The sequence below is a fragment of the Oxyura jamaicensis genome, chromosome 3 (assembly GCF_011077185.1).
Source record: "Oxyura jamaicensis isolate SHBP4307 breed ruddy duck chromosome 3, BPBGC_Ojam_1.0, whole genome shotgun sequence".
NCBI lineage: Eukaryota > Metazoa > Chordata > Aves > Anseriformes > Anatidae > Oxyura > Oxyura jamaicensis.
Window position 1 is genome coordinate 77364369 of NC_048895.1, and position 24709 is coordinate 77389077.

General features: G+C 38.8%; 1 protein-coding gene and 1 long non-coding RNA gene across 7 annotated transcripts in view; one reads left to right on the forward strand and one right to left on the reverse strand.

Annotated features, from left to right (window-relative positions):
* FHL5 (four and a half LIM domains 5) overlaps window positions 1-22101 on the reverse strand; it is a 28954-nt gene extending 6853 nt beyond the window's left edge. Inside the window, exons 1-5 of one of the 6 annotated variants that reach the window (XM_035320018.1) lie at window positions 21911-22101; window positions 21612-21755; window positions 4390-4456; window positions 4132-4313; window positions 1546-1720 (exon numbers count right to left, since the gene is read on the reverse strand). In XM_035320018.1, the coding sequence (XP_035175909.1) occupies window positions 1546-1720; window positions 4132-4290 (334 nt within the window). In that variant the 5' untranslated portion in view covers window positions 4291-4313; window positions 4390-4456; window positions 21612-21755; window positions 21911-22101. Of the gene's footprint in view, window positions 1-1545; window positions 1721-4131; window positions 4314-4389; window positions 4457-19940; window positions 20002-21611; window positions 21756-21910 lie in introns of all 6 variants that reach the window. The other 5 variants (XM_035320019.1, XM_035320020.1, XM_035320017.1 and 2 more) reach the window with 5 other exon arrangements.
* On the forward strand, window positions 86-24077 carry LOC118163439. Its single transcript, XR_004749054.1, has 3 exons — window positions 86-123; window positions 11105-11219; window positions 24024-24077. It is a non-coding gene; the product is annotated as an uncharacterized LOC118163439 (long non-coding RNA).
* The last annotated feature ends 632 nt before the right edge of the window (window positions 24078-24709 follow it).

The window sequence follows — 24709 nt, forward strand, 5'->3', positions numbered from 1 at the left end:
AGGAAAGAGAAACTATTAGTTGTACTTAAACATAAAGGGTCTGTAGCTTCCTCTTGGTGATCAGAAGGCTAAATTTGCTATCTTTCAGCTAGCAAGCTGAAGAATAAGTCAATAATTAGCAAGGTAGAAACTGGTTAGCATCACATCAGTTCTTTGTTTGCATTGTTATTCCTACCCTCAACATTTGCTGTGAGGATTTAGTCTCCTAGACTCTAGGACAAAATCTACAAAGTGGATGGTAGAAGAGGGTGGATGGGGTCGGGGGGGGGATGCTCGGGGGAGGGGGAGGGGAGGGAATTGGGGAAAGGTGTTTGTTTTGAGTTTCTCGCTGGTCTAGTCTGCTGGTGATAGGCAGTAGATTTCATTAATCTCCCTATGCTGAGTCTGTTCTGCCCACAACGATTGTTGAGTGATGTCCCTGTCCTTGAGCCCTTTTCATCATATTTTCTCCCCCTTTTTCTTTGGGGGGGTGGGGGGGAAGTATATTGCTACAAATACAACTTTAACCTGCAATGAAAAAGAAAATAAATACAATAGTACAAGTGCATAGTTTTATTAACTGTACAGGTTAAACCAGGACATGGGTAACCTAATATTTATGTTAAAATGGTAATTTTCCACAGCCTGGATCTTATTGTTTGGCATTAATCTGAAAAATAAACTTCCTGTGTTGCTGGTAATTTTACTGATGTTCTTGGCCAGAGGTTCCCAAACTTGTAGTTATAAGGCCATGGCACATAGCTGGCTGCTGGTATTTGGACCTATGTGTGTGATCTGTAAGAGGATGTAAGTACTGAGGGTTTCCAAAAGTTTGGGACCCTCTTTCCTTGGCAGTCTACTCCATTTTGCTACATACATTGTTGTTGCTTCTCTTAGAGGCAGCTTTAAGCAGTGTCTATGGTACATTAGCTTTACTGGTGTGGAAGCAACGAAAGACCTGGACAAGCAGAATCAAAAGCTGAGAAGCGGTTCAGTGGAAAGTGCGGAATTTTCAAAGTTGCTGATGTCAGGAAATAAACCCATTGTAAACACATCTGTATGTGTTTTTTAGTAAAAATGTTGATAATTATTTGAACATAAAACACCATGTTTTGACAATTAAAGCAAAAGATATTTCTGAGGGAAATAAATGGTTTATAAAGACTGTGAGCTAGGTCTGATACTCAAGGTCTTGCCAAGGCAACAGACAAAATGCAGATGTCTCGTCTAGCCCTGCACTCCTGCTAATGATCTCTGTTTGTCTACCTACACTCACAGTGGGATACACTTCCTAAGAACTGCAGGCAGAATCAAGGACTCAGTATGAACACATCTTTTTCTATTTTGAACTCTAATATTCTTTGTAAGGATTCATAAGCCCTCCTAGTGCTAGACCTGAGGTGTTTGCCTTGCCTCTCCTTAATGCTGGGAGGGTACTACAAGAGGGAGATGCAGTCACCTGCAAGCTGTTTTGAATGTCAAGGACTTTGAAGGTAGGTTATTCAAGGATGTGATTTTAATTAAGATGCAGTTCCATTTTTCAGTGAAGGGTCCCTGTTGTCTTACCAGGCATAATGGTCTTCTGACAGTGGAAACACTTAGATGAATACTCATTAGAGTAGCATTCAGTACACAGCAAGAGCTCGTCCTTTGCAGCAAATGGTTTCTCCACAAGAGAGCGACTGCATTTGGCACAGTTGAAGCACCTCTCATGCCAGTGGCGGCCTTTGTAGGCCAGATCCTTGAAGAAAGTAAGTCCATGTTAATGAAGACATTTCTTTACAGTGTTCTTTTTGCTCAGCAGGGAGTGAAAAATGCAGGACATTGCAATGGCAACTCGAAGAGATTACAGTTGCACCTGTAGAAGGTGTGCTCATAGGTGGTGTCAGTCCTCAAAGTCTCTGTGTTAGGGTATTTTGTAACCCTCTTGTACAGGACATTAGGATCTGCTTTGACACAGGCAATTGAAGCAATTATTCTTCCATGTGCAACATCAGAGTGATGTTTATATTGGAAGACCAATCATATATTTTTAGTTAGCCTTCAAGGGAAAGCAAATAATTAACATTTTTAATGTGCACAGGCCACCTGACAAGAAATGCATTCTCTGTAGACTTTTAAATAGAACTTCATGCATTTTTTAATGTTACTACTTTTTCTTCCAGCTGACTCTACATAACACTAAAGAAAGATATTATTGCAGAGAGCAAGCAATTAAAATCTCATTAATTGAGAACAAAATGATTCTTAGGAAGAGTATTAAAAAATCATTGCTTTTGTTTACACCTAATATAAGTCCTCCTAAAAAGCTGGCAGAAAGATATTTGTTTAAGACTCAGCAGGCTTAGGAAATGAAAAATCTAATAGTATATGTATGAGACCTCCACTAAGAATTCACAAAAAGAGCAAACACCAGATTTTATTTTTCCAAGGTTAAAAAAACAAGGGAAAAGTACACCACAATAAATAAATAAATAAATAAATAAACCAGACCCTTTCAGGTCTCCTTTATAAGTAAGAAGCACAAAAGGGCACAAAGCCAATCTCATTTTTCTAGTTTGTCAGTTCCCCACCCCTTAAAATGCTAAAATGAGAAATGAAATACATACTAGGCTTCATTTTAGAAGGTGCTGAGTGCTTACAACTTTCATTTGCTTTAGTTAGCAGCCTGAACCTTTTGGGAAATAGGCTATCACCCCAGGGCAGCCTGAGGCAAAGAATGGGTAAGATGGAGAGGAAGAGATCCAAGCTCTAGCACCTTGGCAGAAGTGGGAAAACCAGCTGTAGGCCTCTGTGGGCCACTTCTCTTGCTGTGGCCCTCCTTTCATGTTATTTGATTTTTTTTTTCTTTTTTTTTTTCTTTTTTTTTTTTTTTCCTTCCACTCAGTCAAAATAGGTGTATTTTTTAAAAACTTTTTTTTTTTTTCTTTTTTTTTGTTAATGATCTTTGGTATCAGTAGTCCTGCCATTTAATTTTAAATTGTAAAAGTGGAGTTATTGAGCAGAGTACAAGTTATCCAGGTTACCCTGACTGGAGCTGCACATAGAAGTTGGCAACTGAAAAACACTGGTGAGTGTCTGAAAACAATCATAATCCAAATTAGTGTTTTCCTTTGACTCCTTTATGGAACTGAGCTATATTCACAAAATATACTTTGAAAACCATGAAATATGTTGACCAGGGAGACCTCTCAAGAGGCTTATTTTATTAACTTTATGGCCCAGCATTCTTTGTGACACAAAGGGGCATGGTTTAGTGATGAAACTTGGTAGGTCAGGTTGGTGGTTGGACTTGATGATCTTCAAGGTCTTTTACATTCTAAATGATTCTGTGATTCTTTTATTTCAAAAGGACATAGACAAAATGAGCAGGGGGAGAATGTGAGTAGTACATACTGAGCAAATCCAAGGTGTTTTGACAGGTTTCATTTCAAATTAAAATTCAAAAAATTAAAAAAAAAAGTGTCTGGCAGTAAATCAAAATAAAGGGTACTGGAAACCCCGTCAAAGGCCTCAAAGGAATTTGTATTATTAATTAATATTCTCAGAAAGGAGAGAGGTGAAAGGAAAGTATATACAGAAATGCTGCCTCTAGTGTTTTGTCTGAGAGATGAGCAAAGTGGAATTAAGTTAAAATGTATTTCACTTCCAACAGACAGAGGGTATAAAATAAATATTATAAACATTGCTTCTTTTCAGCTTGACATCTGTATGTCAACACCTGCAGTCAAAGTATTTTACAGAATAGTTGAAGTCAATTTTTCCAATGCACATCCCAGAAATTCTAAAGCTTCACTCAGCCTGGCCCACTGAATTCCATCAGCACCCTGCTGTTCCTCAAGCATTGTGGTGAGCACCTTCAGTTGGTGAGTGAGCAGAGGTGAAGGATGGAATCCAGATGTGGTCCATGCAGACACCACAGCCTTAACATATGCTTGAAGTCTATGTATGCGCAGATTTCCTCCTTTAGGAAAAGCCCTGGTGCTTTTCTATTCTGGAAGAATAGCTCTGCTGTATGTATGTGTACAACCACTATGCTTAGGTTTCTTCACCAGCACAGGAGTATGCAGAGGGACTGATATGGAATCCATCATTTTAAAAAATGGGATTTGTGCGTAATCTAAGAAAAGACCAATGAAGTTAAATCTTTACCTTAGAATCACACTCAATAGGTTTCTTGCACTCTTCACAGGGGTTGGCAAACAGGTTGTCATAACATGTGACACAATAAGCATTTTCTTCCCTTAATGCATACTTCCTTCCACGAAGAGACTGCAGGCAGTAATGACAGTCTGTGTGATTGCTGGTCATTCTGGTGGGGTTTTCTGGGTGATCTGGAAAGATGGAAAAATCATGTAATTGAATGAATGGCCAAATAGTAAGTAATGCTTGTCCAAAATGCTGCATTACCTGTGAAAGTCAGGATAGGTGTGTTTTAGTCCTTTGCAGTGCTCTGGATTTCTAATGCTGGGCTATTCTGTAATAAAATGGCAGTCTTTAATGACAAATAGTATATATTTTGTTACCTAAATAATAGGGAACTAGAAAGTTACTTCAGCTTAGTTGAACGGTATTTACGCTGATAGGTCAGGTACCTGAAAATGAAGGTGCCTTCGTGTTCTATATGTACAACTACTGATGTCACGAGCATTATGGATGCTGGATGCTGAATTGAGGGAGAAATGAGAGTTCAAAAATTAAACAAACTGCTGAGTTAAAAGGCTGTAAAGAAGAGTCAAGCACTTTTTGGTGTTCTCCTGGCTCTCCCTTGTCATTCCTGTCTTTCTGCTCATTCCTCTGTTTTCAACATGTTCCTCCCCACCCAAACAAACCAACAAACAAAACAGAAGGAAGACAAAGGACTTCAAGCTTTATGACTGTATTTTTGCATAATCCCAACAGTGCTGCTAATACTTGATGGCAATGTAGGGTAATAAAAATACCCCTGGGTAGCAAAAGAGCAAAACATAAAAAGAAATCAACAAAATAAAATCCAAGCAAAATCATAACTCAAAGCAAGTTTCTCTTCTTGTTATTGGAAGAGATTGTTTTTTCTTATGTTTCTGTATTGCCAGGTTCCCTGTTGGCACAGCCAAAACACTGTGAGATAGATGATGTTTCTGTGCCAGCCAAGTGCAGGAAATACCACAAGATTATTGAGATCCAATTGTATGAGTTTCCCATCCTTCAGTTTTTCAGGCTAAAGAGGCTTGGATAAGTATCAGAACTTAAGCTGCTTATAGTTGAGTAACTGCTGAATGTTTTAAGGATTGTGGAGATGCAGACTTTTTTCAGTCATCTTGTTACTGGCTGGATCATCAGCACTTTGCTAAAATTGGGTCTTGGTTCCTGGGAATGAAGGACGAAGAATCCAGAAAGTTCCCAGTGAAGCAAACCCAGAAACATCTGCTGGATTCATTGGATTGCACTCTTCATTAAGCTCATCAGTGATTGTCACTGCATACAGTGCCAGCAATCATAAATTTTAGATTGAAAACAACTGGGGAAGGTCTCCTAAAATACTTACATATCAGTGACTTTGGGCAGCTGAAATCTTTTTACGCTGACTAATGGTGCAAGTTAGTTTATCTTAACCAGATGCAAGGCCTGATAGCAAGGAAGAGAAGAATACTAGAAACAGGATTTGAGGGAGCACTTACCACCACAGAGCTTACATCTAATCCATTTAGGACAAGTCACTCACACTTGTTTTTATATATTCACTAGCTATCTTATACACATGGTTCAGCTTTGAAAAGGCAATTAACTTTTGCTGGGTTTCTGGTTTGTGAGATGTAATCCAAACTGATAGCTTCAACTATGAGAAGGAACAGTTACTGGAGGTCTCCGCTGGCACTAATGCATAAAACCAGGAATTTATTAATCAATTCCTGGAGGGGCTGTAGTAAGCCTGTGGAAAAAGTGGCAGGGAGAGAAACTATAATGCTTATCTCAGACCAAAAGTAATGACTTGTTCATTTGGCACAAGCTATGGAAAACTAGTTCCTGTAAATTGAAAATCTTTGGAGTTGAATTGATTTACTGTTTTTCTGACTGTCCTAAATCTTAGTGCTAGCCAAGACAGGGTGTAGTAAGGAAGTAAAATAATCTGTAACTCAGATCAGTGGGAAATGTGCTTTCTTAAAAACATTAAAGATGTATTTTATGTGATATCTTTGGGATAATAGTATTTCCTTAAGATCAAAGAGAGCTTTGAGTGTACAAAGAATGAACCAAAGTATGAGAGAAAATGACATCCATCATGCAACACATATAAAAACCAGGCACAGTGCAGTAATTTGGTGCATGATCCATACATAGTTGTCACTAAAACTAAAGTTAAATTTTGCTCATTTTCTTCTAAATTGGTGGTTATAGAGATAGTCAAGAAGGAATGCTTGTGGTTAACTGGGTTCCATGTTAAAGGTCATAGGACAGGCTTGAAACTGGGTTTCAGAGGAATTTTTTTTTTTTTTTTTTTTTTTTTGTGGGAGTTAAAATCACAGAATGGTTTGGGTTGGAAGGGACCTTAAAGATCATTTAATTCCAACCACCCCTGCCATGGGCAGGGACACCTCCCACCAGACCAGGTTGCTCAAAGCCCCATCCTGCCTGGCCTTGAGCACCTCCAGGGACTGGGGCATCCACAGCTTCTCTGGGCAACCTCTGCCAGTGCTTCACCACTCTTGTAGTAATGAATTTCTTTCTCGTATCTGATCTAAATCTCCCCCCTTTTAGTTTAAAGCTGTTGCCTGTTCTCCGATCATTGCACTCCCTGACAGAGTCCCTCCCAATCTTTCCCGTAGCTCCCTTTAGGTACTGGAAGGCCACAATGAGTTCTCCCCCAGAGCCTTCTCTTCCCCCAGGCTGAACAACCCCAAGTCCCTCAGCCTGTCTGCATAGGTGAGGTGCTCCAGCCCCTTGATCATCCTCATGGCCCTCCTCTGGATTCATTCTAATACATCCATGTCCTTCTTGTGCTGGGGGCCCCAAAGCTGAACACAGTTCTCCAGGTGGGGTCTTATGAGAGCAGAACAAAGAGGGGGAATCATCTCCCTTGACCTGCTGGCCACACTGCTTTTGATGCAGCCCAGGATTCAGTTAGCTTTCTGGGCTGCAAGAGCACATTGATGGAATTATGTCAGAGTTATGAACTAGTTAGAGTTATGAAGTGCCTTTGAAGATAACCCTGACCAGACTACCTTTCTTATTTCATCTCTGCTGAATCAGTTCCTCAGCTTCCTAACAGAGTTTCACCTCAGCCTAAAAGTGGTGATGGTAAAATCCTAAAAGGACATGTATGATGAACTTATCTATCACTTATAGTGGGTTGTGTTGCACAAAGCTCATCAAAAAATAGCTTCAGATATCTGCAGATACATCTCCATTTTTTTTGTTGTTGTTGTTCTAATGAATGGCAATAGGTTTAACATTATTGAAAACTGTATTATGAATGATTTTGTTCAAAATGTGGTTCTCTTGAATTTTTTTATTTATTTTTTTTTCCCCGGGCCAATCTGTTCCAGGAAGCCCAGGTTATGCATTTGCGCAAGACACGCTATCCTAATAGCTAAGAACTTCCAAATCTGTCATGTATTTCTTATTTAAGTCCTTCGTAAAACCTGTATGGGTATGGTAACAAAGTCCTACTACTCTTGTCTTAGAGATGACAGTGGTTGCTGGAGAGTATAAAAAGGGTATCCCCAAGACCGGATTCAAAGGCAGAGGTACCTTTAGGCTGCTCCTCAAGTAAAGCCCTCAAGTCCTTGAAAGTTTCCTTCAGAAACTCTTCAGAGTTTGACCATGATAACATAAGACCATGTTTGGGTATGAAGCATAGATTGGATGAAAAAGAATGTTGATTTTTTTTTTATTACTATTATTATTTATTTTTTTTGCAAATCCTTTGGCAAAGGTCTGGGTAATCTCTGTGAACTGCTTTTATCCTTAGACAATACAACAAAAAAGTGAATCTCGGCTCCCCCAGCTCCAGTTACCCTTGTTCCAGTAAGTAAATCATGTTACAAGCACCATGTAGTTAAGTAGAATGTTTTTCCTGTGCTTTGATCCCAATCTCTAGAGAAATGTGTTTACTTTAAGTTTGCTGGAAGCTAGACTCCGTGTTTTGAAGGTCAGTTCAGAAATCTCTGGAGGTCTGGTGCTATTCACTCTCATGGAATGAAATGCTGACTCCAGCATTCCAGCTGCTCACTTGCGTCCTAGGCACAGGGAGAGACTGCCATTTCTCTGTTCCTTGGGAAAAATGATTTTGTTATCTAGATAGGAGCAAAGCTAGAGTACAGCTGATTTTTGTGTAGATAGTAGGCACAGTTATGCGATGCCATTTGTACCGTTAGGATACTCCTAAGGGTGCACAGAGATGTTTCCAAGGATGCAAGGATATTGCAGCTAATGTCCCTGGGGTCAGATCTGAGAATGCAGCAGCCTCATGGTACAAATTATAAAGCAGATGAAAATAAAACAACAGAGCTAGCTAGTCTGCCTACTGTTCTAACAGATTAAGGTAGAATTTAGAAACAACAAATTAGGAGAGGGACTTTCTGTAGAGTCAAACGGTTTCTTATAAGGTGTAGAGCACTGGAAGTCTTCTAGCACAGAAAGCCGTAATAAAATGGCTGCCAAGTCCACCCAAACCTGATAAATGTGGAACCATCAGGAAAGGAATGCTGTTTTTTTCACTGGACCTAAGAAGGACATCCATAATGTTAACATATCTCTTAATTTATTTTAATATTTTCTATAGAAGTTATAATACACCTTATATTATGTAAACATAAAAAGCACAAACGTTAATCCTACTTAGAAGGGAATTAATATATATATCTATGTACTTATATGCATGCATGTAAAAATATATCTCTTGCTTTGTGCTGATTTTAATGGATTATTTTGTGATCTAAATAAGGCTGACATTAAACTGCATCATCTTTTTCATTAAGAACATACCAGGAATGGAATAGGGCTCTCTGTTAGGCTCTGAAACAGGCATGAATAACGAAAAATGATGGCAAAATAAATTGTCGCAACAATGAAGGATAAGTAAAAAATCGATCTATTACAAGGGTGACACCCTTGCAAGCTATTCCAGACAATTTTTTACTTTCAGTTAAGTACATATTTTCATCTTGGAACATAATTTTGCTTATTCACATGCATTTGCTGATTTAATATTCCCCTTTTGTGTGTGTGTGTGTGTGTGTGAAAGCTGCTGGACAATTCATTGCATACATTTACAAAATACATTAGTGACTGAAGGTTACAGCTGCATTATAGAGCCAACATCATTATGAGAAAAAGTATCTAAGAATGCCATTATTTTATAAATGAAAGTTTTCAGCAATGTTCTCCAAGAAACATTTCGGAGATTACAGTTTTTGATTTCTCTGCATGATTGCTACCCCCTAAAAATGTACTACTTTATTGTGGCTAGACCTAATATAAACCCTGACAAAAAACAACCAACCAACCAAACAAACAAAAACCCCACAAAAAACAAGGACAACTAAATGGGTGTGTTATTTTCAAAACATTGGCAATACCCTTGCTTTCTCTCCTCCCTCCCTTAGTGTAACTGCAGTTTTCCTAGTGATACCCTGAAGTTATATTTGAGTGTTCAAAGATACCAGAATATTTGCTCTTCTAAAAACGGCTAGAAAAGCAATAGGAACCAGAGGCATAAAGCACAAATCAAGTCAAACCATGTACTTACAGGAAAGTACAGGCAGATGTTAACTTTGAACAAGCTGTTTTATCTCAGTGGTGCAGCACAGTAGCTCAAAGTCAGATCCTGAAGGCATTTGGGCAGGTGCAGAGCTGTCACTGACAAAGTCCTGCTTTCAGTAGCCAGGACAGCCGTGCTAAGCAGGGCTGTGCTGTACTGACATGACTACAGTGCTCCAAGGTCCACCAGAGGCACTGATTTGGTGGACTGTCTCGGCAAAGCAGCTCATATAGAGGTTGATCTACTAGTGGCACCACGCTGCATTGTGCCACGTTTATGCACCCTGTGACCATGAGTGAAAAGGACAAGAGCTCTGGCTTAACTGGGGGATTGATCATCCCAAGTATGGTGCAATTTTCTCCTTAATTGGTATTGCTGTCTGCTTTGTTTACACCATGCAAATTCAAACAGTGGTGTTAGTCAACTAAATTCTTCCTTCATCCCGGTGCAATGTAATTTCCTACTTACTCAAACTTCAAGCAAGCACGCCAGAGCAGTGAAGGGGCCTGGACTGAAGGTGCATGTCTTGCAGACATACAGAAATTCTGTTGCAGCAGAGACATGGCTAGCTGGTGTCTCTGTCTCCTTGCTAGCTGCAGAGTGGGTTGGAATGGCCTTACTCTGTGTTTCTACAGCAAGCTGGGTATTTCCTTAAAATCATCCACAGAACTTTCACCAGCAGCACCCAGCTTGTCGAAAACCACTTACACTTACTACCGAGGTCAGCCTGAGGGATTTAGTTGGCAAAAGTCACATTAATGGCTCTGTATGTTTCTCTCCTGAAGCATATTCTTCCTCTCCTGTGAGCTTTGCAATCGAAGATCAAGAATTACCATACCCACCGTACAGAGAAATTAGAGGTCAGAAATAAGCATATCACATGTCATAGCTGAAAGCTTTTTTTTTTTTTTTTTTTTTTTTTTTCTTTTTACAGAAAAGTAGCTAACTGACTACACAATTAAACGTAATGATCTGCTGTATTTTTTTTAACAAACCAACATATGAAAGTCTGAGAGTGCAATTCATCTTTTAAAACAAACATTACACCGGATCCCAGCAATTCTAGTCAGAACTGACACCATTATTGTGAATGCAGAAAGCTCAGCTGCTCATCAATATTGCTGTTCTGTAATGCTGCTCTGTGTTTAAGATGAGACAAACAGTCTGGGGAGTGCTCGGTATTGATTCAATTCTCTCCCAGGCTGTTACCCAGAAATACAAATCCTTTCTATCTGCTCAGATTCCTGGGTGCTGTCAATATTGTCAACAGCAGCCATTCAAGAAAAAAAGGAAGGTTAATGCCAAAGCTTAGATTGCTGCTTTTATTTTTCCAAAATCATTCTCACCTGCACTTTTTTTTTTTTTTTTTTTTTTTTTTTACAGGTTTTCACAGTCTGGTACAGCCAGAACTTTCTCCAGTGTGCACGGTGGATCTCAGCTCTTTATGGTTACTGTGAGATTTACAGAATCACATGAAGCCATTAAATGTTTCAGTCAGGTACTGGTATGCATTTTCATGTAAAATCATGGCAATATTCTCAGTCATAGTGTATACATTTAGTCATAGAATAGGTTTGAAGATTGCATCTGGCACAAAAGGGCCACGTAGAGAAGTATACCCAAATTACCTGGTGAGTTATATACTTAAAAGACATTTGAATAGTTTTAAATAGATGAAGCTTCAACTGCCCACGCTCAAAAAGCAAAGCAGTCATGAATTTAGGATGTGGATGAAAAATCATTAGTGAATCCTAGGTACAACATTAAAGGAGCAAGTTTAAAGTAATTTAATTAGTGGTGTACTCCAGGAGCTGCCGCTGGGACCAATACCATCATTAATGACCTGGATGATGGGACAGAGTGCACCTGCAGCGAGTTTGCAGGTGACATAAAACTGGGAGGACTGGTGGATACACCAGACGGTCATGGTGCCATCCAGAGGGACCTTGGCAAGCTGGAGAAATGGGCTGCAAGGACTGACATGAAGTTCAACAAGGAGAAGTGCAATGCCCTGCACCTGGGGAGGAACAACCCAGGCACCAGCACATGGTGGGGGTTACCAGCTGGGAAGCAGCTCTGCAGAAAAGGGCCTGGGAGTCCTGGTAAACAACAGGTTGAACATGAGCCAGCAGTGCACCCTTGCAGGTAAGAACAACGGCAGCAGCCTGCAGGACATTAAGAATAGCACTGCCAGCAGGTCAAGGGAGGGAATCTTTAATGTCTGCTCAGCAGAGTTGAAGCCACACCTGGAGCACTGCATCCGGTTCTGGGCTACCCGGTGCAAGAGAGATGTGGACATCTTGGAAAGAGTCCAGTGAAGTGCCACAAAGATGACTGAGGCACTGGAGCCTGATGACAAAAGGCTGAGAGAGCTGGGACTGTTCAGCCTGGAGAGGAGGAGGCTGGGGGGATGTTCTATAAATGTCTATGAATACCCAAAGGGAGGGCAGAGCCAGGCTCTTTTCAGTGGTGCCCATTGCCAGGACAAGAGGCAATGAGCATAAATGGAATACAGGAGGTTCCCTCTGAACATCAGAAAACACTATTTCACTGTGATGGTGACAGCATGGGAGGAGGTTTTCCAGGGAAGTTTTGGAGTCTCCTGCCTTGGAAATGTTCAAAACCCAACATGGTCCTGGTGAACCAGCTCTAGGGGACCGTGCTGGGAGCAGGGGGCTGAGCTAGATGTCCCTTCCCACCTCAACCATTCTGTGGCAGAAAACAGAAAGGTTTATCACTGATGAATGATAAAAGAGGCCGTATAAAACAGTCCACAAAACCCATGTTCTCTTTTAAGCATTTGGACAGGAGCTGGATCATTCTCATAACAGAAATAAAGGTGTCCCATAGGTGACGTGAGCATGCAGTCTAAACACAGGAGAAATGTGATTGCTTTCAGTTGGAATATTTACATGCTCAAAGCTGAATGCATGTTTAGCACTTTGCTGCCTGTATCCTTGAAGCATAAATTTTGAAAGACATTTTCAAGGATAAGCAAGAAATGGGATTTTAAAAAGTATAGACACAATTAGGTTCTTCATTACCATTAATGTTGATTCCTAATATTTCAAATCTGATAAACACAGTCTCTAAATCTTTCTCAATTAAAATACAGTCAGTGGAATTGCACAAATTTGGTTACAGAGGAAACAGCAAATTAAACTAGTGATTCTAAACAATTTCTGTCAAAACAAACAAACAAAAAATAGAAACAAAAACCATTTTTCAGTAGATCCAGCATTTCTGCAGGGAAAAATCACTTCCAGTATTCTCAAGTCCCAGCCATGTGTGAAATTAAGAGAGACTGATATTATTTCCTATTGTCATTGAGTGTGAAATGTGATCAACATATCCTTTGTCAACCAGCCTGATATTAAGATCTGAGTATGGCCCAAAACCTTGGCCCTTTTTGATGGAAAGGAGTTACTGGCTTGTCTGTGGTATCTGGTTTACCACAGTAAAGAAGATTTTGTTACTTCGGTTGTTACAGGCAGATGCAAGAAAAAAACTCATTTTCTTCACCAGTTATTTTAAATTTCAGCTGATGTTAGTATAGACGAGGCTACAGAAAAGATGTGGAGGTCTGGATGCCTTCAGTCATCTTGACTATTTTGACAGCTTGGCTCAGGAGGAAACATAGGCTGAGCTCCACTGCTCAGCCTCTACCCTGCATGGTACAATAAGGAAACAAGGACTGACATCTACATTAAACATAGTCAGTACTAGAACTCAGGAGGAGAAGCAGATCTAAAAATAATTTTGTAATGCTAAATGACTATAGGGGTACTTATCTTTTTCAGTTCAGCAGGCAAAGTCATCCTAAGGAAGATGCAAGAAACCCCGTACAAGGTGCCTAGGCAACAACCTGCTCATGAGGAAAGTTTCCTAATCCCTTTTAGAAGTTTATATTCATGCTCTGAAACCTGAGCATTTATAAGCTTCCAAAGCCAATATAAATTAAGAGGTTATTGCATCAGGGTATTTTTGGAAGAAAAAAGGAGTTTTGCAGAAAGCTTATTTGAAAATGCTCTAACAGGTTTTTTTTTTATTATATATTTCTAAATTTTGTTGTATTTTAGTAGCAAATATTTGTGAATAACAAAACAATGGAAAATGTCAGTTTGATTTAGAAAAGTAAGATTCAAAAAAGTGAAATCTGAAAAAGATATTGGTCTAAAATGAACCTTAAATTCTCAACAGAATCTTTTAGTAAAAGCTTACTTTTTGGCTTTTGATAGAGAATTGAATATTTCACTGGGAGAAACAATTTTATAGCTAGCTGTATGTTTTATTCTAGGAAAAAAAGATGGGAATCTGAGTTAGAGTCATCATTTTGAGATAAGAAATTCGGTGGCAAAAGGACATTTGTGCAGGGTGATAGTTTCTTCAATTAAAATGGTGGAAAGGTAGAGAATAACATATTGTACTTGAATAGAAATATTAATGTATTTTCCTTCTATCAACCCACAACCCAGCAAGTACTAAACGTCTTTGAAAGAGAAAAAGGAACATTAATAATTTGGGGCTGAAATGGTCACTATAAGAACTGAGGTCACAGGTGATCTCTGGCAGTGAATACAAATTCTCCCCAGCTTTTCAGCCTGGCTTTTCGAAGTCCCCTTTCCTGCCTCCACTCTCACCTACAATCCCCCAGTTGTGGAAAGTACTTTAAAAGTGCTTGAATAAAAAGAAAATGAAAGTTACAAATGGAGAATTGTATTGAAAAGTGCTGATCGAAGACTTTTGCCAGTGAATTCATCTTCAGCATACAAATGAAAGCAGCATTTCTTACTGAACTCTGCTAGAAGTGGGTCTGCACACTGAAATACCCCACCCAATTCCTCCGTATACAGTGCAATAAAGCCAAGGGTCCAAGAAGAAAATGGCAGCATCTTAACAATGCACTAACACTACTGGGCAGGAATACATCTACCTGAAAACACAACAAGCTTGTCTTCAGGACAGAAAGCTTTCCTGGGAAAAGCAATAGTTGTAGGCAATGATGCCTGTGCTTCACAAGGAGCGAAGTGCTCATAAAACGAAGCAGCCTTGTTGCTTATTAGAGGTAACAGAGCCTCGGTAGGCAACGTTGATGCTGACTGCAGCCTTTGAGATCTTAATAAGAAATAGGCTACATCTTTTCTTTGCAGACACATCATCTGCAGACTGGATTTCCCCCACCCTCACGTTTTAGTTCAGGGACAGAAGGGAAGACGGAGAGTGCCATGTCCTGTGAAAACAGGGACACCACATGAATTAAAATCCTTGTGAAAGAATACCAACAATTCACTACTCACTACAACTTTTTCTAGCTGGGTTCTTTAAAAGCCAGTGACCTACTTTAGGAATGATTTAAGAAATAAAATGAGCTATAAGAAAAAGATGAGCAACAGCAGCAGATATGTTTTAAAGTAAGCTAAAATTGGAAAGGGTTTTCATTAATCTTTTTTTTTTTTTTTTTTTTAAAAAAAAAAAAAGACATCCTTCCTCCGAAACCAAACATAAAACCCCCAAGTGGTAATACAGCATCTGCTGCAGCAGCATAGCCTTTACTTTTCTCTCCCAACAGTACTGGGCCAACCTGACCTAGTTTTCTGAGGAAAAAATAAACTGAGCTGCAGCACTTTTGTAATAAAAATACGACACCTTATTGAAATGAAACAAATCTAAGGATTTCTGATCTCAGCTCTGTTAAAAGATTGTTATGAGTTAGGTAGCATTACAGCTTAAGAAGAGCAAAGGCTACTGGTAAGGAGTAATTGAGAGACTTGAGATCCCTGCCTCAATTTCATTTTTCCCAGTTATTTACATTTTTAGGCCCAGTGAACAGTCAGTTTTGCTGGGGCTCCATCAGTTTTGGCTGTCATCTTATTAGCAAACTTTACACTGAAAACAGAGATGACCTGGTTCTGCAGACAGACTCTGGGCTGTTGACTGTGATTCAGTCTGTGAAGCCACTGCTGGGCACAGTCTAAGAAATTCCAGTAACAAAAAGTGCAGCATCTGCAGCCTCCCTTCATGTTATGTGCAAGGTGTTGTGGGGGACCATCGAGAAGGAATGGGCAAGTACACTGCGTACAGCTACTACTAGCCTCACCACAAAGTGAGGGCTTTTATTGACAACTAACACACCATGTCTCAATTGTAACAAGAAGTTAGCTTGTACTGCTAACTATGTGCTCTAGCAGTAACAATCCTCTATGATTGCAAACTCTTCGGAAAGCAGGGATGCCATAAACACTCAGTCTGGTTAAAATACATATGCATATGTTGCATCTGCTAGGTTATAGGTGATAAAAGATCTAATCTGTTAGAGAAAACATGAAAGATGCAGTACTTTTTGCATTCTGATGCCTTTGCAGCAATGAATTAGTTATAGAATGTAATTGAGATGGGGGTAAGAAATGTTGCCAGGAAAACACACTGTGGATGGTCTTAAGTAGACTTATTTGACTTCCTCTCTTTCCCCTAAGGGTTATGTGAATGTGTGGTTTGTCTTCTCTTAGAAAAAGGACCCTTAAAACACATACACATGTATGCAACTTAGCATAGCCGAACAATTTCCCTCAATTTATGGATGTTAAATTAGGTGATTTAATACACACTGGATTAGGTTTTTAACTCTGCATGCTAGTGTTGGTGATCTCGTATCTATTGGGCACAATTCACTTACAAACTCTGAACGTTTGCACCAAGGTTGCAAAAAAAATTAGTACAATATGGCTGCGTGTGCATTTCACTGAAGATCTGGAATTATGGCAGTGACTTCTTGTTTTTATTCTCTGCCATGCATTTGTTTTAAATACACTGTAAAGCTGGAAAACCAAATAGTTATCTATGCAGATGAATCAAGTGCAGCCTGCTGCTCTTAGGATTCTAGGAAAAAAAAAAAAAAAAAAAAAAAAAAAAAAGATAAAATATTTGGATCTATGACATTCACTGTAAACCAGCATATTTCATTCCAACACAGCAAAAGGGTAAATGACATTCACTGTAAACCAGCACTTTTCATTCCAACACAGCAAAAGGGTAAATGAGTCTCAGTGTAAAAACTCCTTTCTAGAAGACAGCTCACTGTAGGCCTTTCAAGGCAGTGAACCCCTTTAGGAGTGGAGTGGCTGATAGAAAGAGCTGGGAGCAGAAATCTGTGACTTCTTGTTCTTCCTTTAGCAGTGAGGAAAAATAAAGGAATGTTTCTACGACTGAGTATAGATTAATATAAAAATATATTTCTTTTATATGTGGTTTTGTGAATTAGACATTAACCAGAGTAAAAATATTAACTGAAGATTTCTTGAATCTTGAGCAGTTGAGTAGATAACATCTTGCCAAACAAGATAAGAGTATAATGGCATCAGCTCTGTTTTAACTTCAGTTCTTATATGTTGTGAACAGCATCACTGACCAGTCAGTAGAAATTCTCAGCTCTGGGTTTTGTTTATGCCTTGCCAGTGACTGCTGTACGGTCTTTCTCATGTACCTGAAATCCGCATGCCTCTTTCTTTACCCGTTCTTCCCACTTAGGAGATAAGGTCTTCAGAAAAGTTATGTGACTGGGTATCCTAACATTTCCCTTAAGCCTTAAAATCTCTGTGCCAGACATTAGACATATTTCTATTTTAACATAGTCTATCTTCCTAAAAGTGGCAATGATTTAAAATTAGAGCCAGAAATGAATAGATCTTGGTATTCTGTCTTTCTTTATTATGATGTGAGGTTACTGACCTTTCAGTTACTGCTCTGCTGGGAGTTTTGTAATGTCCTGGCACGTGAAAAGGTCCCCCCCCCCCCCCCCCCCCCTTATTTTTTGGCCCTATGACTTTCACAGTGGATTTCTTTCTGTGATTACAAATACATGCTATATAAAAGCTGGTTCAAGCGTAGGATTGCCCTACTTTGATTGAAGGAAAATTAAAGCTAAAGATTATCTGAACACCTCAGAGAGCCAACATTTGACTCAGATAAATTACAAGGAATAAAAACCATCAGTTAATTCTCAGACTGCTGGAGGAAACTTAGTAACAATGAAGAAATTCCTTTCTAACATTTAGGAACATCTTAAGAATAGATTACTTAGCTCAAGGATATTGTGGAATAATAAGCTCATTGAAACCATTTAAGTCTACTCAAGTGATAACATGAAGCCTGATACCTAGCTATAGCAAAGCAACCATCTTAGTGAACCTGGAATGGAAGCGAGCTGTTTCAATAGGGGATGATGCTCAGAGTCCCTAACTGACAGGCTGTGGGGGATGAGGCTGCTCTGCTCTGAGGGGGGCAGAGTGACAAGAATTAGCAGGAACTGTTAACAAAGAAATACAGGTCAAGCCTTTTTTTTTGCTAAATTACAATGAAATTGGTAAATATTTTCAGTAAAAAGTGCAAGACAATGATTAAATACATCTAAAAATTCTGTTCCTGCATTAAAAAGACAAAATATCCCCCCCCCCCAACATTTTGAGCTTTTAATTTGAAATGTTTCTCAATGCTCTTCATTTACAAATTAAACAGACTCTCAGCTCATCAGCATTAAACAGTTTTCCTCTAATCTTTTCCTTTCTTTGCATGCAAATAGCACCCCAAATCCAGATACTCACAAAACTCTAATTATGCTACAATTTCACATTATAATACATAAATGAATTATGTTGTGGTTGAAACTTGCAGAGCTCACTTGTGGAATACTGGTCTCCTGGTTATATATTTATAACCTAATACTGTTCTGGGCTTCTGATAAATAGAATTATAAGCTAATACTCTGAAGTATTTTATAGTCTTCCTTTCAAAGGTTTTAGAATGATTTCCTAATGATAATAAAGCAATCCCAAAACACATCTGTGAGATACTTGTCTACAGAAAAGGTTAATGCTTGTCCAAGTAGAGCAACTGGCTTGCTCAAGGTCAGAGCACAGACCTGGAGGAGTGGGAAGACAAGCATCCAGTCATTACGGCTTTGCCACTTGGTGGGTCTGCTCATTAGGCTGTAGGCATGGCGCTGGCCCAGGGTAGCTAAAAGCACTGTACAAAGGTTGCCAGGTGGTCAGCCTCCAGTGCTACAGGTAAAAGGCACTTCTAAAATTAGCTGAAGCAATAAAATATTCCAGTTGTGAAGATTACAATTGTCCTTAAGGACTCTGAGGTGATGATTAATATTCTTACACGGTTGAGAGAGTTCCTGGTTATTAAGGCTGTTTCCAGTCAATAAACGTGGTTATGGGCTCATTTTTTTTTGTCCCTGAAGTAAAAAATCCAGTTCCACATGTGGGGAACTGAAGCACAGAATATCTTGCTGAAAGTGGCTCTGAGCGGAGTTGTGGCCTCCCACTTGCGTTCCGCCCAGTTATGCCACACTGACACCAGCATCCCTCCTTCTATCAATTCTGTTATCTGCATAGAAAGATAGGTATAAGAAAATGAGCATTGTTCTGCGTCTTAAGAGCATCTAAGTGTGAGGCCAGCAATGAACCAGAGCAGCCTGTTTAGATCCCTTAACCATAATATGTTGAGATGTGCAAGAATTTACCAGTCCTCGTATATGGACCTAGAACAAATTCAAGCTCAAAGGCAACCATGACTGAGAAGGAAAGTAACCTACTAGCAATGAATGAAGTAAAACCAGAAAAACCCTCAGTCTGAGAAAGGGAAAAAAGAAGGGATAGTTGACATATGCTGTTCAATATCAGAGGAAAATGGGGATATTCACAAAAGCAAAATTAAGCCTACTGAGGCTAATTCACAAGACATGTTTTATAGGTAAAGAAGAGAGAAAAATTCCTCTCCAGGATGATTCCTAGCAGAAGCTTAATTTAGCCTTTATTATAGAGTCAACCAAGGGAAATTAGTTAGCCTTTGTAATAGTTTTGTCCCTCATTGTATCTCTGTTACATAAAATTATGTCACGGAGTTTTATTAACTTATTTTTAGTCTGTTAGTTCAGTGTTTTGGAGTAACGTCAGTGCATTTCTACAAAAATGCCCTTATTTCATCCCTCTTACATTTTACAGGAAAATATAAGTATATGACATCAGAAGTTCACAGCCTCCTAACTAGAACTGCGCAACCTGTTCCCAGAAGAGTGGATTCCTCTGCAGGAGCAGAAATGGAGCATTTCGTCATTCCAGTTTCCGAACTTTGGGTCTGGAGGTTTTAATAGAAAAGTTGAGCTGGAAATCATTAATTTTATGAACATCCTGGAATTAGACATAAGACATCATCTTACCTTTAACTGGCAGGAAAACATGCAGAAAATCTTAGTTTTATTCCCTAGATGATCTAAAAGCTTGAACTAAGTCTAGAGCTTGTTTAGTTGTCAGGAGGAGGGGGTCAGGATTTCACCCTCTGAGTTTAGGGTTGAAATTAGTAAGTATGCTGGTTAAGATTTTCACATTTCTTTCTGTCTGTCCATGGTTAGGCAATACTGATTTAATTACCTTTTTCTTAAGAACTCAAAATTTTAAGAAAAGGTATGCAGAAAGCTGGGATTATTGGTATATGGCCCATAGAATTTACATTTTACCAAGCCATCAAAGCACACACACTTAGCAAGCTTTGATTGCCTGCAAATAACCCGGAGAGTTCACAGGTCACAATAGATCAGAATCCCTTTCAAGCAGCTTCTGCTTTCATGTTGCTCTAAACTTGCAAGACAATTAGTATGTCATCTTAGGTTTCTACCAGTTACACAACTTTGAATCAAAGTGGTTTTTTTGTGGCACTGCAATCAAATTGCATGGCAAGACCATCAGCAATCTCTTATAACATTAATATATTAAACACATTCTGTTTTGTTCAAAGAAAAACACGTTCTGTTTTGTTCTAGAAATGTCAACTCATCACAGAAATAGAAGAAAAATGGGTGAAAATGTTGAAGAAAAACAACAAAGGCATCTGAAACTAAATAGAATGCTTCGTGTCCAGCTCCAGATACAAAAACAGAACTTCTGAAAACAGAGAGAGTTAAAGAAAAATATTTTCAATATTGGTATTATTGAAATATTTTAATTCAGTTCTGATAGTTTCATTCAAATTCAATTTTGACCCCATTATTCAAAAAAAATTGCCACTGTGAAATCAGGTTTCAGTACAATTCATATGTAGACTTTTTTCAATGCAGACTTTAAGGAATATTTCCACCCCATTACTCATATTTCTTTTTTAATTCTGCAATATAGGCACACATTTCCAGTAAAATTTCAGCAAGCAGTGGCGTAGCCTTTCAATTCCACTCTCTTTACATTCCAAACCAAGATTACGTTCATAAAAATATGACAGATAAAAATAAAATAAGTTATATAGAATTGCAAGATACTACTTGATTTCTGTAACAAGTCAAAATATTTCTATAAGTACCAGCTTGGAAGCTGGTTTTACTTCAAAGAAAATGCAAGATCACTATTAGGCAATGATACTGTTTGTGACTATAGAAACAAGTGACTTATCTGAAAAGGCATTATTTAGAAACTTTTCTTGCAACAGCAAATGGCTATGAAAGCTTGCTAAGACATGAGAATGAGGATTCAAATGTCACAAGAAACAGCACACTCTTTTTGTTGGCTTGTTTTGTGGAGTAAACAAAATTATTCCTCATCTCATTAAAAAGGAAACCACAAGCTTCCCCTGTGTTAATGAGTGAGCCAATTCATAAAATGAAAACTATTGCATCTGAAAAAAGTGGTATCTCTTTCAGTACACAGAATTAAATATTTTTTAAAATATGTATTGAATTTTGCATGTAATTTAAAGAAGCAGTAGCCATTTGAATTAGTAGTTCTGTGTCTGAAGAAAAATACTTCTGCTTCATTTCTCAAAAAGGTAAATTAGTTACCTTGTACAATACAACATCTAAGCGTTGTCATATAAAGGAGTAACGGAAAAGAGCCTCAATACTCACATTTGGTTTTAAGCTGCTTCTCCTGGTAACTTGTGTAGCAAAATGAAGAAATAATTACACGTCTGCACAGAAACAAGCATTCATCAAGTCCAAAAGAAACAGAACACTTTGCCAGAGCTATTTGAGGGTCCCATCAGAATTTGGCTGGATGGAGGAAGGCTGAGGGTCAGTTTGTTTCCCTGAGACCTCATGACATGCAAATAGCTAGCTGCCTCACCACTTAATCAAACCTTTTTTTTTTTTTTTTTTTTTTTTTTTTTTTTTTTGACATACTGTGTTTACAAATTGCAAATACATACCATGTAGGAGGTTCTTAAAGGAACATATTTCAGACAGTTGTCAAAAAGAGAAGAGGCACTTCTGTTAAAAAAACTCAAGAATTAAACCCCCCAGTCCCCCAACTGTTCAGCAGAAAATGAGGAGACAGATCATCTCCGGCTACATTGTGGTCCATGCAGAATGATTCCGACAGCCCTCACTTGGGCTTGTAATTCAGAAAAGAAACAGAAAAATTGTGATTACTAACGTATGACTGCTGCGTACAGGAAATGGGTGGGGGGGGGGGGGGGGGGGGGGGGGGGGAGCAGGGAGAAAGACTTCTCCAATTAAAGGAAAGATTTTTTTGGGGACCGAGTTGAATTCCTCTAACACTACTAAAGCAATTTCTGGGCTGGAACAACTCGCCTCTCCTCCAGCAACTTGCACATACGGCATTACCATTCGTGGTAGGCACGGCCTCGTCGAGGCTATCCCTCAATACTTCTCAGTTCTGGCCTACTTCAGCTTGCAGTCATCTCTTTTTGTTTGGACACAGGAGGGGCCAGCTAAGTTTTGCAGACTCTCTACTGTGTGCACGAAGCACGCAACGAGCTTGTAAGCAAAGTACTGCATCAGGCTCTATGCAGCACTTTGATCAATTTTAGCTGAAAGTAAGTATATTGTGTCCATTTAAAAGAGCAGGCTGAAGCTAAGCAGAGTGAAAAAAAGGATGGCTGCTTGTGGTATGAACTACTATTGACCTCCAGGCAGATTTTTCCACCACCAAGAGCCAATGCATCTGAATCATTTAGTCTATAATGTCAAGTGGGTGCGACCTGCTTCATATCACAGGCAGAAGAAAGAAGGAAGCATTTAAAAACGTTAAAGATGTATTATGTTCTTTGATAAACTGGCAAATGTGGACAACGCATTCTGGAGGTTATCTGTGCCTGGGTAGTATCTTGCAATTACAGCTGATCATTTGATTGTTATTGCTGAAAATTTATCATTTCTATTTGTGGCTGACTGGTTTGTTAAAACTCTGCACACATTTATTTTGTCTTCCAGTCAAATTGGGTTGAACTTTTACCTTATTGTACAAACGATAAGCTTTATTTATATAGAGCACTTCAATGCTAATTTTTCAAGCTTGCAATTTTTGTAGATTGAGAAGGAAGACAGCAAGTTAGGCCTGAATGCATGTCCAAAAGGAGAATCATGAATAGTTTCCTCTTGCCTTTACTACCAAAAAGAAAAATAATCGGAAAGTACAATTTTTGATCAAGTATATTTTGAAACCCACAAGTATGAGCAAGACAAAAATATTAACCGATCTGTCAAAAGCCCTAATGACACTTAGAAATAGTTCCAACACAGAAGGTTCTTTCCAGAAAGCACAAAAAGCACAGGAACCTCCTCTAGCCATATTATCTTCCTTAAAACTTCAAAGACCATCCTTTTCAGATTTTTCTAGTTGGAGAGATAATTGCTGTGTTAATAGAAGTCTTGCCAAGAGAAGCACTTAAATGAAAGTATTTTTGCCAACAGGTGCAAATTGAATACAACTCAAGAGAACAAAAATTCTGCTGCTTTTTCATATCTCAGTAATATGATGTCTCATACAGCTCTCACATCTTATCCTGAACTTCCTGAAATAGAAAGCAGCTTATTTTGTCTGACCTCAGATGCAATCTGTCTTGACCTAGCTTCCTCTTCATGTTGAGGACTTAGGAGCTCATAAACCAAATGATGTTTCTCTTTAAAAATCTCAAATTGCTCTTCCCATCTTGCTTTAATTATTATTATTTTTTTAAAGGTATAATTCCTTGCTTAAATATTTAACCATTAAAAACAAACAAACAAAAACAAAACAAAAAACAAACCAAACCAACAACAAAAAACATTATCAAATTATTTGCTGTTTTCCTGAGAAAACATCTTTGCCCTTTACTTAATATGCTATTATTTGAGCCAGCAGAGAGAAGGAATCCTGCTCTCACAAGTATCCTGTTCATCCCAAAGCTTCAGATCATTACCATTTTGTATGTTTAAAGTACAATCATCATTCAAAATGTTTGAGTAGCATGTATTTGGAGGCTCCAGAAATACCAAGGGAAAAATCACTACATGCCTTGTGCTTATACTCCTCCCTAGGCATCCCCTTTTGGCCGCTGCTGGAGGAATGATACTGGGCTACAGACATTTGATCAGACCCAGTACAATCACTCTTGTGTTTTCTGTGTAAGTACTAAACCTCCTATTCCAACAACAGCAACAAATCTACCCAGTTTTGTAGAAATTTCCATTTTCCTGGCCTAAGGAAATGTAACTGCTATTTAAAAAAAGGAAAATCACAGAGCAGTATTTCAGAAGCCTATTCAAAGACCCTAAAAAGCATGTAGCTTTATCTGAGCAAGCTGTTAAGCTGCATTAATCCAGACAACAACCCCCAATACTAACTATTATTTGGAAACTTGTGCCAATTTTTGTTTCAAAGACTTTGCAAACCAAGAGAACAGGAAAGAAGACTGCAAGTTCCAGCAGAGCGCCTGTTCACTTATTTCCAGCAGACCTGCAAATAACCAGCTACAAAAGTCACAATTTGCTACTTAGTAATGGGGAAAAGAAAGGCTACTGCTGAGAAAGGTATTTTTCTACCTACTGTTAATGCACCTACTCCAATTTGTTGAGAGCAGCAAAGGAGACTATGAAAAGCCTGTTTATAAATGTTTGTATGTATGTACATGCATTCACAGAAGCTATAATGGTGGTGTTTAAGGTGAAGGACACAAGAGGCTTACACTAAATACTTAAAGCCAAAGTAAGAGTGTTGATTTGTA